The sequence below is a fragment of the Chiloscyllium plagiosum genome, unplaced genomic scaffold (genome assembly GCF_037043375.1).
Source record: "Chiloscyllium plagiosum isolate Xiang-an unplaced genomic scaffold, Cpla_swu_hap1 HiC_scaffold_39, whole genome shotgun sequence".
NCBI lineage: Eukaryota > Metazoa > Chordata > Chondrichthyes > Orectolobiformes > Hemiscylliidae > Chiloscyllium > Chiloscyllium plagiosum.
In genome coordinates, this window is record NW_028270177.1 from 13,689,009 (window position 1) to 13,704,245 (window position 15,237).

Consider the following 15,237-nt stretch of genomic DNA (forward strand, 5'->3'; position numbering starts at 1 on the left):
GACATGCTGGGCTGATGGGCCTGTTTCTGTGGAGTACGATTCTATGATTGGCTACCATAGTTTCTATACAAAAGGCAATATCAGTTCCTGAACTGTAAAGCACTTTGTGATATCTGATAATTGTGAAAAGTGCTATTAAAATATTTATTTCTTTTTAATCGGTATTAACAGCCCAACCAAAAATCCCAAAGAATTAATGCATACTGAATATTATAAGATGCTGTAAAGAAGGCCACAGTTCCTATTTTGTTCATCAGGATGTTAATGTTTGGTGCTGGTCCTGACCAGGGTCAGATGTGTCCCTGCAACTGGGCATTATACAAGCTCTTAATGCTGAGTCAACCTCAGAATTAATGTATAAGCATCAAACTTTGCTCAGAAAACGCAAACTGTTCATGAGAGACAATTTCCCATGCCAAAAGGTCAGTTTTCAAGTGGACCAGGACACGAGAGACATGGGAAAATGGTAACATTGTGCAAAAATGTAAAACTGACAAATGCAATCAACAGCCCCCTTTACACCTCAGCCAGTTGTCATTTCTGTTCACATCAATAGGAATACCAAATTGGTCACATGTAAAGCTGACTTCTGATGTTTAAATTTTTTTTTGTTCCATGCCACCATATGCAGCTTGCATTTATCCTGAACATTTAACCTCGTAAATGGCACAAGCAACATAACGGGAGCAATTCTCCAACAAAATTAAATATAAGTAGGTACAAAGACAAGTAGTTCAGGGAAAGCTGATGGAATTCCATAAATCTGTAAAAGAGAGAGGCTTTAAGGAATATCGTCAAAGAGGAGAGAGGGAGAGCAGGCCAGAGATGTTTAAGGAAGAGGTACTAAAGAGTTTAGGATCAAAACGGTTGAAAACTTAGCCACCATTGGTGGGACAGTTAAAATAGGGGATGCAAAAGATTCCAGAGTTGAAGAAGCACAGAGTCTCTTTGGATTTGGAAGAGGGCGGAGAGATAGAGAGGGGAGAGGCCATGCAGGGATTTGAAAAGAACTTTGGTCACATTCAATTCTGAAATGTTCAATCACCAGTGCAAGTTGGTGAACATAGGATGATGGATGAGTTGGCTGACTTAGGGACAGTAGAGATTTGAATGAGCTCACATTTAAGGATGGGTGAAATTTACAAAGGTTGATTTCAGTGTAAAAATCAGAAAACCTAAATATGTAGATGTTATTTGAAATGTGCGCTTGTGGGGTATGTGGTATAGGGTGGGGGAATGGATAGGAATGTATTGGCATCATTGCCAGAACATTTTATATCTATATAAGATCATCAGTTGATTTTAATTTTTCTCCTTTCAAGTCCAATAATAGCACCCCATCAGCTAACCTCATACGTTCAGGATGTAATTTCCTAGTCCACACAACACATTATTACCCAGGGCAATGTGTTTGGTTATGGAGTTGTCATTGTCGGAGCTACTGTTTTCTTGTTAACCGAACGAAGAATATAAATGGATTATGATCATTTCTCTCTTTCAGACCGATCGTGTGGGTAGTGAACTAAAGGCAATGGTTCAGGTACCACCAGGGTATCACCTGGTCGGAGCAGATGTTGACTCACAAGAGCTGTGGATTGCTGCCATTCTTGGAGAAGCCCATTTTGCGAGAATACATGGTAAGCTGGTCAAGTGGAAAGGTGGGCATTTGCAGACTCATAGAAACACAAGTCTTAATGTGGGCTAATCATAAGGTTCAGGGATTGATCTAATTTATACAATTTACATATCAAAAGAGCAATCCCAATTGTCTTTCACTTTGCATAAATTTCACATACAAATGGCTTTTCAGCCTATCCCGGAAGTCATAATGAATAATTTACATTTTTTCATTTTATACAGGTGGTATCAGATGAAACAGTAGTGCTTCATACAAAGTAGATGATGGGTCTCTAGTCTTCCATGCACTTTTGCTCTTTTTGTTCCATCACTAGTATCACCATCCTTCAGGATTCTCTGGAAGTCTCTCCCTAAACCATTCCATCAACCCTATTCTCTCTTTTTAAAACCCTGTGGTTTCTCCAGTATAGAAAAAAGAATATAGGAGCTGGAATAGATAGTTCAATCCATTGAGCCCATACCGTTATTAATATGATCGTGGTTGATCCTCTATCTCAACGCCTACCCTCGCTTTGTACCTGTAATCTTTGACACCTTTAGCCGCTAGACATTTCTTTATTTCTTAAATATGTTAATTGACTTCGAGTCATAGAGATGTATAGCATGGAAACAGACCCTTCGGTCCAACTCATCCATACCGATCAGATATCCCAACTCAATCTAGTCCCACTTGCCAGCACTTGCCCCATATCTCTCCAAACCCTTCCTATTCATATATCCATCCAGATGCCTTTCAAATGTTGTAACAGCCTCTACCACTTCCTCTGGCAGCTCATTCCATAAATGTGCTATCCTCTGTGTGAAAAAGTTGCCCCTTAGGTCTCTTCTATATCTTTCCCTTCTCACCGTAAACTTATGCCCTCTGGTTATGGACTAGCTCACCCCAGGGAAAAGACTTTTGTCTATTTATTATGGTAGAAAATTCTGCAGGTTCACCATTATCTGATTGAAGAAATTTCTGCACATTCTGAAATGACCTACCATGTATTCTGAGCTCATAACCCCTCACTCTGGATCCATTGGCCATGGGAAACATGCATCCAGTCTTGTCAGAATTTTATATTTCAATATGATCTCCTCTCATTCTTCTAAACACCAGTGAATACAGACAGGTTTGACACAATCTCTCCTCATATAATTGTAGCAATTGGAACAATGTCAGCCAAGTGGATCTCATAGAATATGACTTCTCTGGGCTGTTAACCTGGTCCAACCAGGGAGTCCAGGCTGATAGATATAAACAGAAGTGTCAGGGGTTCTGATCACCTTAGGAGCCAGCTCTGTGCTAGCTGGGTCAATGTCATGTACCGTGTACGTGTAAATAAATGGTGACTTGATGAGGAGATACTGGCCTTCATGGAGTTATATTAACGATAAATCTGCTAACTCAGGAATCCATCTAGAGAACCTTCATTGCACTTCCTCCGTGGAAAGTCTACCTTTCTCAGACAAGGAGACAAAATCTGTGCACGGTATTTTAGGTGTGCTCTGACCAAAGCCCTGTCCAACTGCAACTCGCTTACTTTCAGTGGCTTGTGTACAAGGATTTTGGGATCCCTTTACACATCAAAATTTCTCAAATGTGACTGTTCAAATAGTACTCTGACATTGTTCTTGCTACTGAAGTGGACAATTCAGACTTGTCCAAGTTATATTGCATCAATTGTGCATTTTTCACTTAACGTGCCTAAATTATCTTGAAGGCTGTTTCCATCCCCTCACCAGTCAAAGCCCCATTCAGCTTTTTGTCATCAGCAAACATGAAAATAATATATTCCCTCATCTAAATTGTTGATATACATAGTGAATAGCCCAAGCATTGTTCCATGCGGTATCTCACTTATTGCTGCCTTTCACTCATCATTCCTACTGTTTCTTGTATGCTAACCAATTCTCAATCCATGTCATTATATTCTCCCCAATCCCATGTGCTTTTATTTTGCACACTAATGTGGAATTTCATCGAAAGCTTTCTCAGAAATCCAAATACATCGCATGCCCTGGTTTTCCCTCTTCTATCCTTGAAAACTCCAGTAGTTTTGTCAAACGTAATTTTGTTTTCATTAATCCATGTTCATTTTGTGTCATTCCGTTGGTATTTTCTAAGTATTTAATTTTCTGATTTTTGTTATTCCATGCTTTACAATAGAATTCAGTATTTGTCCTAATACTGATGTTCGCAAACTCGTCAGCAATATCCTGTTTCCTACCTTTGAATAGTAGGCTTACATTTGCCACCCTTCAATATGTCAGCACTGTTCTAGAATCTATCGAATTGTGGAAAATGACAACCAATGCATCCAGTATATCCAAGGTTACCACCTTTTTAATACTGTGGTGTAGATTATCTGGCTTTGGTGCTTTTATTAGTTTTTACTAGTTTCTCCTTCAGTTCCTCCTTCCCTATGCCCTTTGTTTCCCAAGCATTTCTGGGTATCTTATTGAGTTCGCTGTTGAGCTGTACAATAACAGGATTGTAACAATTATTCCCTTGTCATTAGAGCTGGATATTTAGTGTCTTCACATATATGCTGCTTCATTCACTTACTCCATGGGCAACCAATTAAAGTTGTATTTATTTAATTAATTTAGATTAGATTAGATTACTTACAGTGTGGAAACAGGCCCTTCGGCCCAACAAGTCCACACCGACCCGCCGAAGCGCAACCCACCCATACCCCTACATCTACCCCTTCACCTAACACTACGGGCACTTTAGCAGTGCCAATAAACCTGACCTGCACATCTTTGGACTGTGGGAGGAAACCGGAGCACCCAGAGGAAACCTATGCAGGCACGGGGAGAATGTGCAAACTCCACACAGTCAGTCGCCTGAGGCGGGAATTGTACCCAGGTTTCTGGCGCAGTGAGGCAGCAGTGCTAATCACAGGACAGCCGCCAGAAACAATGATTATTTTAAATCTTGACAGAAATCTCTCTGTACCCCAGACAGGACAGCACCCAGTAACAGTTATGATTTTAAATCTTGACAGAATCTGTCTGTGCACCTTGCAGGACAGTCTCCAGTAACAGTTATTACTTTAAACCATGACAGGATCTGTCTGTATCCCTTGCAGGAGCGCCCCCAGGAATAGTTATTGACAGAATCTGACAATGCAGCTTACAGAAGAGGTCTCAATAACAGTTATTATTATAAATATCAACAGAATCTGTCTGTTCCCCTTACAGGAGAACCCTCAGTAATAGTTACTGACAGAACCTGTCCGTGCAGCTTACAGGAGAGGGCCCAGTCACAGTTATTATTTTAAATCTTGACAGAGTGTGCCAGTACACTATGCAAGACAGTCCTCTGCACCTGTTATATTGAAAATCTTGTCAGAATCTGTCTGTGCCCCTTAGAGAAGAGACCCCAGTAACAGTCATTAATATAAATCTTGACAGAATCTGTCTGTACTCTTTACAGGAGAAGGCCGTAGAAACCGTTTGTATTTTAAATCTTGCCAGAATCTGCCTGTACCCCAAATAGAAGAGACCACAGTAACAGTTATGATTGTAAATCTTGACAGAATCTGTCTGTGCTCCTTACACGACATTCCCCAATAACAATGATTATTTTAAATCTTCACAGAATCTGCCTCTACCCGTGACAAGACAGCACCCAGTAACAGTTATGATTTTAAATCTTGAAAGAATCTGTCTGTACCCCATACAGAGCAGTAGGAAAAATACCAAAAATGCTTAACGAGAGTAATCAGGCAAAACTTGACAAAAGAAAAATTAACCACATACTTGGTTGTACAGGACCAAATACAAATAGTAAGGTGATTTATTTCACAGTGGTGTGTAATATATAAGCACCCTGATTCAACACTACACAATTACACAATAAAAAGAAACAAAATGCACTTCTTTGCATTGTGAACTTCCTTATGTGATTTAAACAAGAAGCCTTCTAATTTTACTTCAGCATTTGTAATTACTTAGTGACATTCTTTACTGATCTTTACTAATTTACAGCATAACCGACAATTCTGTTTAAAAACATTGTTTTGCTATATCCCTGTGTTTGTTTTATCCTTGTTTGTTTACAGCTGAAATGGCAAGCTGGCAGATCTCCTTGTCAAGTGTTCAGGAACAGAGCTATGCCACAGTACCTATAATAGAGTAATTATTGATTACTGTGATATCTTAATAAATAGCAGTTTGTTTAGTCTTTGAGGAATACAGTGTCTATTAACCACCTTTCATTCAGCTGTCTTTTGTTCTGCATGAGTTGAACAGCCTTTTGAAATTGACAGAATAAAGTGGGAAGTTGAACCTTGGCAATAATACGTATCAGGGCCAGTGTAATCAAATCTGAATTAACTTCTGGAAGCTCCCTGGGATTTAACAAGAACAATAGTCTATCTATGTAGTCTACATATTGTGACAACACTATTGCTGACTAGAATGGAGAGTCAATCATGCCTGCTAATTGCATTCTGCAGTAGAAATCATTGTGTTTTATCAGATGTTGCAGTTTCAGCCTTTGATTCTGTTCATGGTATTTTGTAGAAATCTGGAAATACTGATTATTAAATTATTTTGTGGGATATGGGCATGACTGGAAAGGTCAGCATTTGTTACCAATCCTCAGTTGCCCTCCAGAATGTGCTGGTGAGCTGCTGCCTTGAACTTCTGTAGTTCACTTGGTGTAGGTGCATGCACAGTACTCTATTGCACTGTTTGAACAGCCTCCACTTGTAGCCTAAATAGACTTGGTTTGCTTTGCAGTTTGCTGAGTAAATAATCTTCTCAGTACTGCCTCGAGTTCCACAGTATGTTCATGTAATTGGTTGATGCAGCGGTGTCAATGGAAAGCATTTTGTAAGTTTCCTTCTGCTGTGCCAGGATATGATGGGAGATTGTTCTTCAGTGGGGGGGGGGGGGGGGGGGACACAGTTATTTGTCTCTCTATCTCTTAAGTCTGATGCAGTTAGTAAACCATTCAAATTGGTGACTTTTTTTGTTTTACCTTTGGCTATAACTCATGTCTTATGTATCCCTCTCCTGTCAGGCTGCACTGCGTTTGGCTGGATGACACTTCAGGGGAAAAAGAGCAATGGTACAGATCTACACAGCAAGACAGCTGTCACTGTGGGAATCAGTCGGGAACATGCCAAAGTTTTCAATTACGGACGGATATATGGTGCTGGGCAGCCATTCGCAGAGAGGCTCCTCATGCAGTTTAATCACCGTCTCACGCCTCAGGAAGCTGAAGAGAAAGCACGGCAGATGTATGCAGTGACTAAGGGCATCCGGAGGTGAGCTCGCTCGCTCTCTCTTCCTATCCTTTGCACTCTAACTCATCCTTTGTGACAAATAACCTGGTTACAGTAAAGCTTTTTCGGCCTCCGATGGTGCCGGGAGGGATGAGACTAAAACATTAATGGCAGCACCAGGCACACTGTGTGGACTGCCGTTGTGTGGACTTGATGTTTTGCATTTCTCAGACCAGCTCTTTTCTAATTGCTTCTCCCATTCATGGTAATTTTGAGAGAAATTCTATGGTGCAACCACACACATTTTTCTTTCATTAAGATCCTGATTGCCATATCAGGTTTTTGTGGTCTGCCTGGGTGTCACATTAAATGAGACTAACGATTAAAAAAAACTCTTAGTAAATGAACAGTTAAATAAATAAGAAGTGAATCCACATTGAACTAAACTAATTACTTTTCAGGAATACTGTTTTCCTAAATTGTATTTCCTTAAGTGTTTAATATTCTGCCTGCACCTCATCCACGTGGCCCTGAGAGTTTAAATCATGAATGTCAGTAGCCTGTCCATACTTCAGAAGCAAATTCTGATGTGCACTGAATGAGGAAGGCAGTGCAGTGCAATGGACAGAACAAATAGTTTCAGGAGATGATTAGATGCATTTCCAGTGAAAAGGAGAGTGTGAAGAACTGATTTTCTAAGCAAAAACAATTGCTATTTATATAGCACCCATTCACAATCACCAAGTACTTTGCAGCTAATTTAAACATTTTTGAAATCTCACCGGTGTTGGGATTTAGAAAATGCAGCAGTTTATTTGTATTCTTCACAAACAAGTAAATAATAATGCCCAGATAAAGTGTGTTTTTTTTGAAAACGTTGATTTAAAAATCATGTGGCATTGATTAAGGATAAACATAGGCTCGGCACAAGTATCGTGGAAGCAAATAAGAGTATATTGCAATTTTCCTCCTGTTTAATAAACTGATGATAACTGCATGTGAAGAACCGGCCCTTAACGCCCAATGGATTACTAGATCTTTACAGATTCATTTCATTATTCTAATATTTAAGAGTAGAAACTGAAGCAACTGACTGGAGGTGAGTTTCATGTAGTGCTTTGCTTCAAAATAGGTGTGTGCTTTCAGAAGATGGGAAGTGGCTTGTGAAGGAGCTTGGGATCTCTGTGGCAAGAGCAGAAAACGGAACTGTGTCTACCTCAGATGTACGGAGAATCCAAAGAGAGGCAGCAAAAAGGTCAGTGTGCTTCTGGAAATTGGTAAACAGTACGTAGCAAGCTAAACAAGATGTACATGTAAACACATCTTTATTATCTATGCATTAGGAGGGATGCAGACAGTCCATGGTTTCCATTTACTGTCTAGTCCACCTCATTTTCCTCTGAGGACTCCAGCAGACTGTTGACTAGAGGGTTTCTGATCTTAATGGGATTCAATACCCTTATTGTTCTCTGTCAGTAGAATGATGTTAGAAGGCACTAAAGTGTTTGAAATTAATATTAACATTAAAGCAGTGCTAGTAATAGTGAGTGAAAGCAATGGTGCACCAATTAGAGGAATCTCCTATGTTATGGATGTGAGTGGGCTCCAGACAAATAAGTTAATACCCTAGATACTTCCATACCCATGTGAATATAATCAATTTGTGTTGGATACTTATTCATGGCAGGGGTTATGCTTCTCTAATTAACATGAACAAAAGTATTGACCTATAAAACCAGGCAACGTGATTATACCTGAGGAAATTAAGTTACTTCAAGTGTATCTAAAGAAGTTGAACAACTCTTTGTCAGTAGAAGTTGGCTTTTGCCTCCAGGCAATATCTGTAAATATTGAAGGTTAAAGTGGCTGAGCACAGCAGAACCTGATCAACAGGCAGCATCACAGAATGTTGGGATGGAGGTTTGCTTGTTCCCTGGCAGTCGGCAAAGTGAATCTCAGCTGTTTCGGTGAGAAGTGACCTTGGCAGACAAGTTTGTAAGAACATGAAAAATTGTTCTATCTACCCCACAAACCAGTGAAGACACAATGACTTTAGAGGAATCGCAGGGTAAATACCAAGGGGTCTAGATTAGAGTGGTGCTGGAAAAGCACAGCAGGTTAGGCAGTATCCGAGGAGCAGGAAAATCGACGTTTCGGGCAAAAGCCCTTCATGGGTCTCTTTAAGTCAGGGTGGAATGTTGGTGAAGTTGATGAACTGCTCAACCTCCTTGTGGGAGCACGGGGTGACAAAGTAGTTGTCAGTTTCTGGTCTGTGCTACTTTACCTTGTGCCTTGGAGCTGAGAGATAGCAGGGAGGTTCGCAAGAATTCTTACTGCTGATTGTTACCTCCTGTTGGTCTCCAGCGATTGGAGGCTAGCTTTGAAGGAGATATTATTAGGCTCCGCTACAATGATGCTTTAATTAGAAAGCTGGTCTAGCTCACGTGAAAAGTTATGCAGTGAGAAATTGGAGTTGCATCATAACAAACGAATACCTTTTTTAAGGTGGAAGAAATATCCACTAAAATAAAATTGGACCAGGTTCATCTGGAGGCTTTGAAGAAAGCATGGTGTAAATATAACTTTTTTATTTCTCCGTTTATACCCATTACTGCACTACATTCAATTGGAATCATTCAACTCTAGTGAAGAATTTCCTTTCGCTTGGACTGTATAGGTCTAATGGTGCCAAGTGGAGAGTTGTGAAGCAGAGGGTCTGGAGTGGGGGCACAGAGTCAGAAATGTTCAACAAACTGGAAAGTATTGCCACATTCCAATCCCCCCGAACCCCGGTGTTGGGCTGCTGTATTAGCAGAGCTCTGGAACCAGGTGCTGTAGGACATGAGGTACTACTGACTCTTTCTAATATGATTTCTCATTTGCATTTCAAGAATGTTTATTGGACTTTATTATCTTTTTTGATTTTGCTACAAATGGCATTTTTGTAGGGACTGCATTAAACTGGTTGATATGGGAGTTATTGAAATGCAACAACCTCCACTATATACCGTGGGTGACATGGTGGCTCAGTGGTTAGCACTGCTGCCTCACAGTGCCAGGGACTCGTGCTCAATTCCACGCTCAGGCAACTCTGTCTGTGTGGAGTTTGCACATTCTCCCTTCGTCTGCGTGGGTTTCCTCTGGGTACTTTGGATTCCTTCCACAATCAAAAGATGTGCAAGTTAGGTGAATTGGCCATACTAAATTGCCCGTAGTAATCACAGGTGTGTACATTAGGTGCATTGTTAAGGGGTAAATGTCGAGTAGTAGAATAGGGGAATGGGTCTGGGTGGGTTACTCTTAGAAGGGTTGGTGTGGACTTGATGGGCCAAAGGGCCTGTTTCCACACTGTAGGGATTCGATATATTCCTGTCCAACTGGAATTCCGAAATAAAAACAGAAAATGCAGATCAGGCAGCATCTATGGAGAGGAAAAGCTTTAATGTTTCCAGTGTTTGACTTTTTGTCTAATAGTCTCTCTCTACAGATAACGTATAACCTGTAGAGCATTTCCAATATTTTCTGTTTTTATTCCATATCTATGCAACCTTGGGGTTATATGTCATTGACTTAGCAATAAATGCACACACTCTCAATTTATGACTTTTGAATGATGCAAAATTTCATGAATGCAAAGCAAAAATAGTTTAAATTAGAAAATGTAAAATCTGTGACTTTTCCTTCTATCTGATTCAATGAAAATTTGAGAGTATTTTAGACTGTGTCTATTCGGTGATCTACTTTGTTGTTTTGGAGTCTGTACATTTCTGTGTCTATTCAAAATGTAAGTAATTAATTGTTCTTTTTGCAAAGAACAGTGGTTGCTGACCTGAGAGTTATTCAGACCTAACAGCTGTTCAATAGAGATCCATAGTGTGTAGAGGATGAGAAGAAAAAAAGCCATTTTAAGAGTACACAGCAAGAAGTTTTAACCATACACCCTACCAGCATATGGAACCAACTGCGCCCACCTTAATGTTCCATCATTCCTTTCCCTCTACAGTTCATGACCAGTCGTGTGAACTGGGTGGTGCAGAGTTCGGCTGTGGATTACCTCCACCTCATGTTGGTGTCCATGAGATGGCTGTTTGAGGAGTTCAATATTGATGGTAGATTTTGTATCAGCATTCATGATGAGGTCCGATACTTAGTGAATAGTGAAGACCGATATCGAGCTGCACTGGCACTGCAGATTACTAATCTGCTAACGCGGTAAGAGACTTGCTTTTCCTTCTAGATCTAACTTTCTTTTTTTTCTCAGATTGTTAACTTTGAATTCAGGCAGCTATTCATCAAGCAAAATTAAACGGGTATTTTTGTCAAACACTGTCCAGTGTGGAATTGAGAAACAACTCGAAATCTCAAATTAAGTTTTATTCCTGTGCATTGTATAATTTACTCTGTAATAGGGAGAATATGGATTTGGGAACTATGTCACATTTCCTGCTTCTATCTGTTACACCATGATCACCTGCTTAAAAGAACAAATGAGGACACCAGCATTAAGCCTCCTACTGTCAATTGCTTCCTACCACGCAGTCTATATTGAAGTATGAAGAATTGACACTTGGCAAATATGCAAGTTGCCAATGTTCATGAAGCTACACCTCAGACGTCAGCATTTTCAGAACAACAATTTGAAAAATATTCAGAGAATCTTAATGTAGTGCTCAGTGGAAAGACTGTTTTTGATCTGAATGATGGACTTCAATCATAATGTATGTAAATTTGGAAGATGACCTGTGCTAACAATTAACCTTTTTTCCCATTTCAAGCTGCATGTTTGCCTACAAACTAGAGATGCAGGATCTCCCTCAGTCTGTAGCATTCTTTAGTGCAGTGGATGTTGACCAATGCCTGAGAAAGGAGGTGACGATGGATTGTCAAACTCCATCGAATATTTCTGGGCTGCAAAGACGATATGGTATCCCAGAAGGTAAAGTTGTTAGCTGTATGATAAATTGTGAACTTTGAGCTCCAACCTGAAAAACTGAATTGAAATGAAATGAAGAGTTAATGCTGGAAATTTGAGGAAAAATCATACAAATTCACAGGAAAGCATAAAAAAAAGTTAATGTTTGCAATATCATATACAATTATTTTATTGTTATTGGGCAAGGCAAGAATTTCTCAATCATAAATACTGCCCATGCAGATAAATTTACATTTACAAATTTGCTTAAATTTTACATTTTAACTGCTCAGAATCTGCAATAACCCATGATCCTTAAAAGCAAAGCAGAGAGGCCATGATTAATAAATGGGACCATCAGAGGTCAGCTTGTGTCATGGCGATACCTCCTCTGAATAACCATTAAATTTAATATTCTAATTTCTGTGAGAAAACCTTTTTAAAAAAAGTGTATTGTCAGACTGGAGTATTTTCTCACTTTTCCAGTTACACTTCAGCAACTGTCCAGTACGATATATTTCTTGGTGCCTAATGTGTCGGTAGATAAACTAGCCTAACAATGAAACACTTTGGTTCTTTGTTCACCTCAATACTGAGGTCCAAATCTACCAAACAATACACAGCAGTTGTGAAATGACACTTCTAAACATCAACCATAGGTGTTCAATGTTAGTGATCTTCAGAACTAAACCATTTTGAAGTAATCTAGCTGACTTTTTTTCCAGAACATGAATTGGGGTGGCAGGATAGCTCAGTGGTTAGCACTGCTGCCTCACAGCATCATGGGCCCAGGCTCGATTCCCGCTACAGGCGACTGTCTGTGTGGAGTTTACACATTCTCCCCGTATCTGCACGGGTTTCCTCTGGGTGTTCCGGTTTCCTCCCACGGTCCAAAAGTGTGCAAGTCAGGTGAATTGGCCATGCTAAATAGCCCATAGTGTTAGGTGCATCATTGAGGGAAATGGGTCTGGGTGGGTTACTCCGGAGGGTCGATGTGGACTGGTTGGGCCGAAGGGCATGTTTTCACACTGTAGGGAGTCTAATCTAAAAAAAAATTAACAAAACATATATTTTCAAATGAGGAAATAACAAAGGAGGGGTGAAACAAGAGGACTGTTGTCAGCTAAAGCTGAACTGTTGTGCATTAGTTACCAGGAAAGAGTATTTACATTGTGTAAATAGTTGAGAAGAAATTAGTTATTCTCTGGAAAAAAAAAAGACAAGCATTCTTAGGTCCGGTAGGCTTCTTTGAGTTGCTAAAATTTCTTCTCTTGTGTAATCATTTGACGTGATGTGAGCTTTGACTAACTCATCAACACTCTGCTCTCAATACTTACAGCCCCTTAGGTTGAAAATGTCACACTTCCACGTGCCAGACAAATGAACAAATTGGTTTGTCTGTAGGAGGCTTGCAGTTCCTCTGGTCTACAGTGTACAAAAGAATTGACAGAGAGGCTTGCATGAACGGCACAGTACCAGATGTTAATTAATTATCAGCTTTTACTCTTTGCTTTAAAAGATTAATGTGGTACCACTTTAGTCATTATCTTCTGAAGCTTACAAAATATACATCTGTGTTTTCTGGCACCATCTGCAAAACAAAAATGAATCTTATAAAAAGTTCTCCATGCTGGCAAATGGCCCATTTTAACACTGTGACTGCCTCTCACAGGATGGCGTTTGTCAGGTTCTCAAGCAGCGAATTTGATATGGACTACAACCAAATTCAATCTTAATACCCCCACCCAAGATGATAGCTATCCCTAATATGTGATTATCTATCAAACTACCTAGAACCTATACAGTTGGCATCTGAGATAGGAAGATGATGGACAGGATCACAGCAATGATGTCTTGCCCCTCCAAGTTGAACAGCTTTTTAACATTGATTAGGTTGATACAAAGGACAGCATTATGGTGAATCAGCAATGGGTGCTGATAACGTCTTAAAATCCTTGTCATCAATACATTAACAGACAGTGACTTCAAATTTCTAACTGAAAAACTGAATGCTGAACATAATGTTAACAAACAAGTCTTTTTAATTGGTGCAACTAACAATGTGCTTTTCAACACTTTTTATTAATAATGATCTTGAATGAACCATGACTATGGTAAAGTCTGAAGCAAACTAAAGGATGTGTCAATTAGGGTCATCATTCCATATAGCTATCCTGTGCCCTTTTGGAAGTATGTGGAGTGACTGAGTTGGCTCAGTTGTCAAAATGCTTGTTGACAGTCTAAGATGTTAATAATACTTGAGAAGCTGTGCCTCAACAGGTAACCGTGCCTTTAGCAGATCTTGTGGGTGCATATAAAGGATTTGTCCTGTAACTATTAACACCATAACCCGAACACTCCAGCCAATGCAAAAAGTTGTTCAAAATAACATTTCTTGGTTTTACAAAAAAAGGTCACATTCAGAGTCCTACCACATGAATGATCTTGGAAACTAGTTTTCCTGATCTGGATAAATTCCAGTATACTTGGTCTGAACATGCTCATTAATGAAACACAATACCTATCAGTTGGGAAAGTAAGAATTAATGTTGTCACTATTTTAATAATTATGCATTTTTCAGTTTTCACAAGCTTTTTATAATTTCTATTTATTGTTCCTTCAGGAGAAGCACTGGATATTTATCAAATTATTGAAAAAACAAATGGATCTCTTGACAAAAGGAAACAAACATAAAACAGAGAAGCAACATATCGAGACAACGTAAGGGAAGCAACAACTACCCAATTATCAAGTCTTGTTCATGAATGTTTTATCTCCTTTGTGCGCAAGTTGTACAAATTGATGGAGCTTCATGGGAACATCAAGAAAGTCCCATAAAATCAGGATGGGAAGTAATTTATATAAGCTGCACCGAAGGCCTGGAGAAGGAGGATTACATTTTGAATAGATAAGATCCTGCAATGTGTGTAAATTCAGATGGATGTGTACACTTATTGGATGTGGACTTGCCTTTGCTATTACAATTTCATCTTTTTCTTTTTTTCTTCTTTGGTTCTCTGTTTTCTTGGTTTTCATCCATACCAACACTTGACTAGAGAATGTGAGTAAAAAATGTTCTGGTGTATTAATTGTACAACATACAAATCTTTTATTTAAATATATTTGCTTCATTTAGCACAGAATTTCAGTAATGTTGCAAGACTACTTATCTCTTTCCTGTGCTGTAATTACTGTAATTCCAGCAGTATGAGCTGTGGACAACCACTTGGCAAATCAACATGATCATTTCCTCGTGATTATTCATGGGTCAGGGATTAACACCATTGGGTAGCAGTAATAACTGGGTGTATTTAAAGTCTCTTAGGATGAGAATGCTACTTAGCACAGCTTTCGCTATAATTGTGTGCTCCATACGCATTGCAGACACTCCTTATTACCTTTCGCCAATCAGAAGGGAGTTGACTTGCCTTACTCTAAGCATAGAGTTCAGATTCCTTTTCACT

The 15,237-nt window shown here is 39.5% G+C and overlaps 2 protein-coding genes across 14 annotated transcripts in view; one reads left to right on the forward strand and one right to left on the reverse strand.

The window, feature by feature from the left end:
• Positions 1-14,891, forward strand: part of polg (polymerase (DNA directed), gamma) — a 50,160-nt gene extending 35,269 nt beyond the window's left edge. For all 7 annotated transcript variants that reach the window (XM_087981300.1, XM_087981299.1, XM_087981302.1 and 4 more), the window contains 7 exons: positions 1,502-1,637; positions 6,656-6,902; positions 7,993-8,115; positions 9,538-9,706; positions 10,864-11,072; positions 11,636-11,796; positions 14,397-14,891. In XM_087981300.1, the coding sequence (XP_087837426.1) occupies positions 1,502-1,637; positions 6,656-6,902; positions 7,993-8,115; positions 9,538-9,706; positions 10,864-11,072; positions 11,636-11,796; positions 14,397-14,467 (1,116 nt within the window). In that variant the 3' untranslated portion in view covers positions 14,468-14,891. The remainder of the gene's footprint in view (positions 1-1,501; positions 1,638-6,655; positions 6,903-7,992; positions 8,116-9,537; positions 9,707-10,863; positions 11,073-11,635; positions 11,797-14,396) is intronic.
• The window catches only part of fanci (FA complementation group I), an 87,445-nt gene continuing 83,925 nt past the window's right edge, over positions 11,718-15,237 (reverse strand). For 2 of the 7 annotated variants that reach the window (XM_087981294.1, XM_087981293.1), the window contains exon 39: positions 14,689-14,825. In XM_087981294.1, the coding sequence (XP_087837420.1) occupies positions 14,760-14,825 (66 nt within the window). In that variant the 3' untranslated portion in view covers positions 14,689-14,759. The other 5 variants (XR_015753797.1, XM_087981295.1, XM_087981298.1 and 2 more) reach the window with 5 other exon arrangements.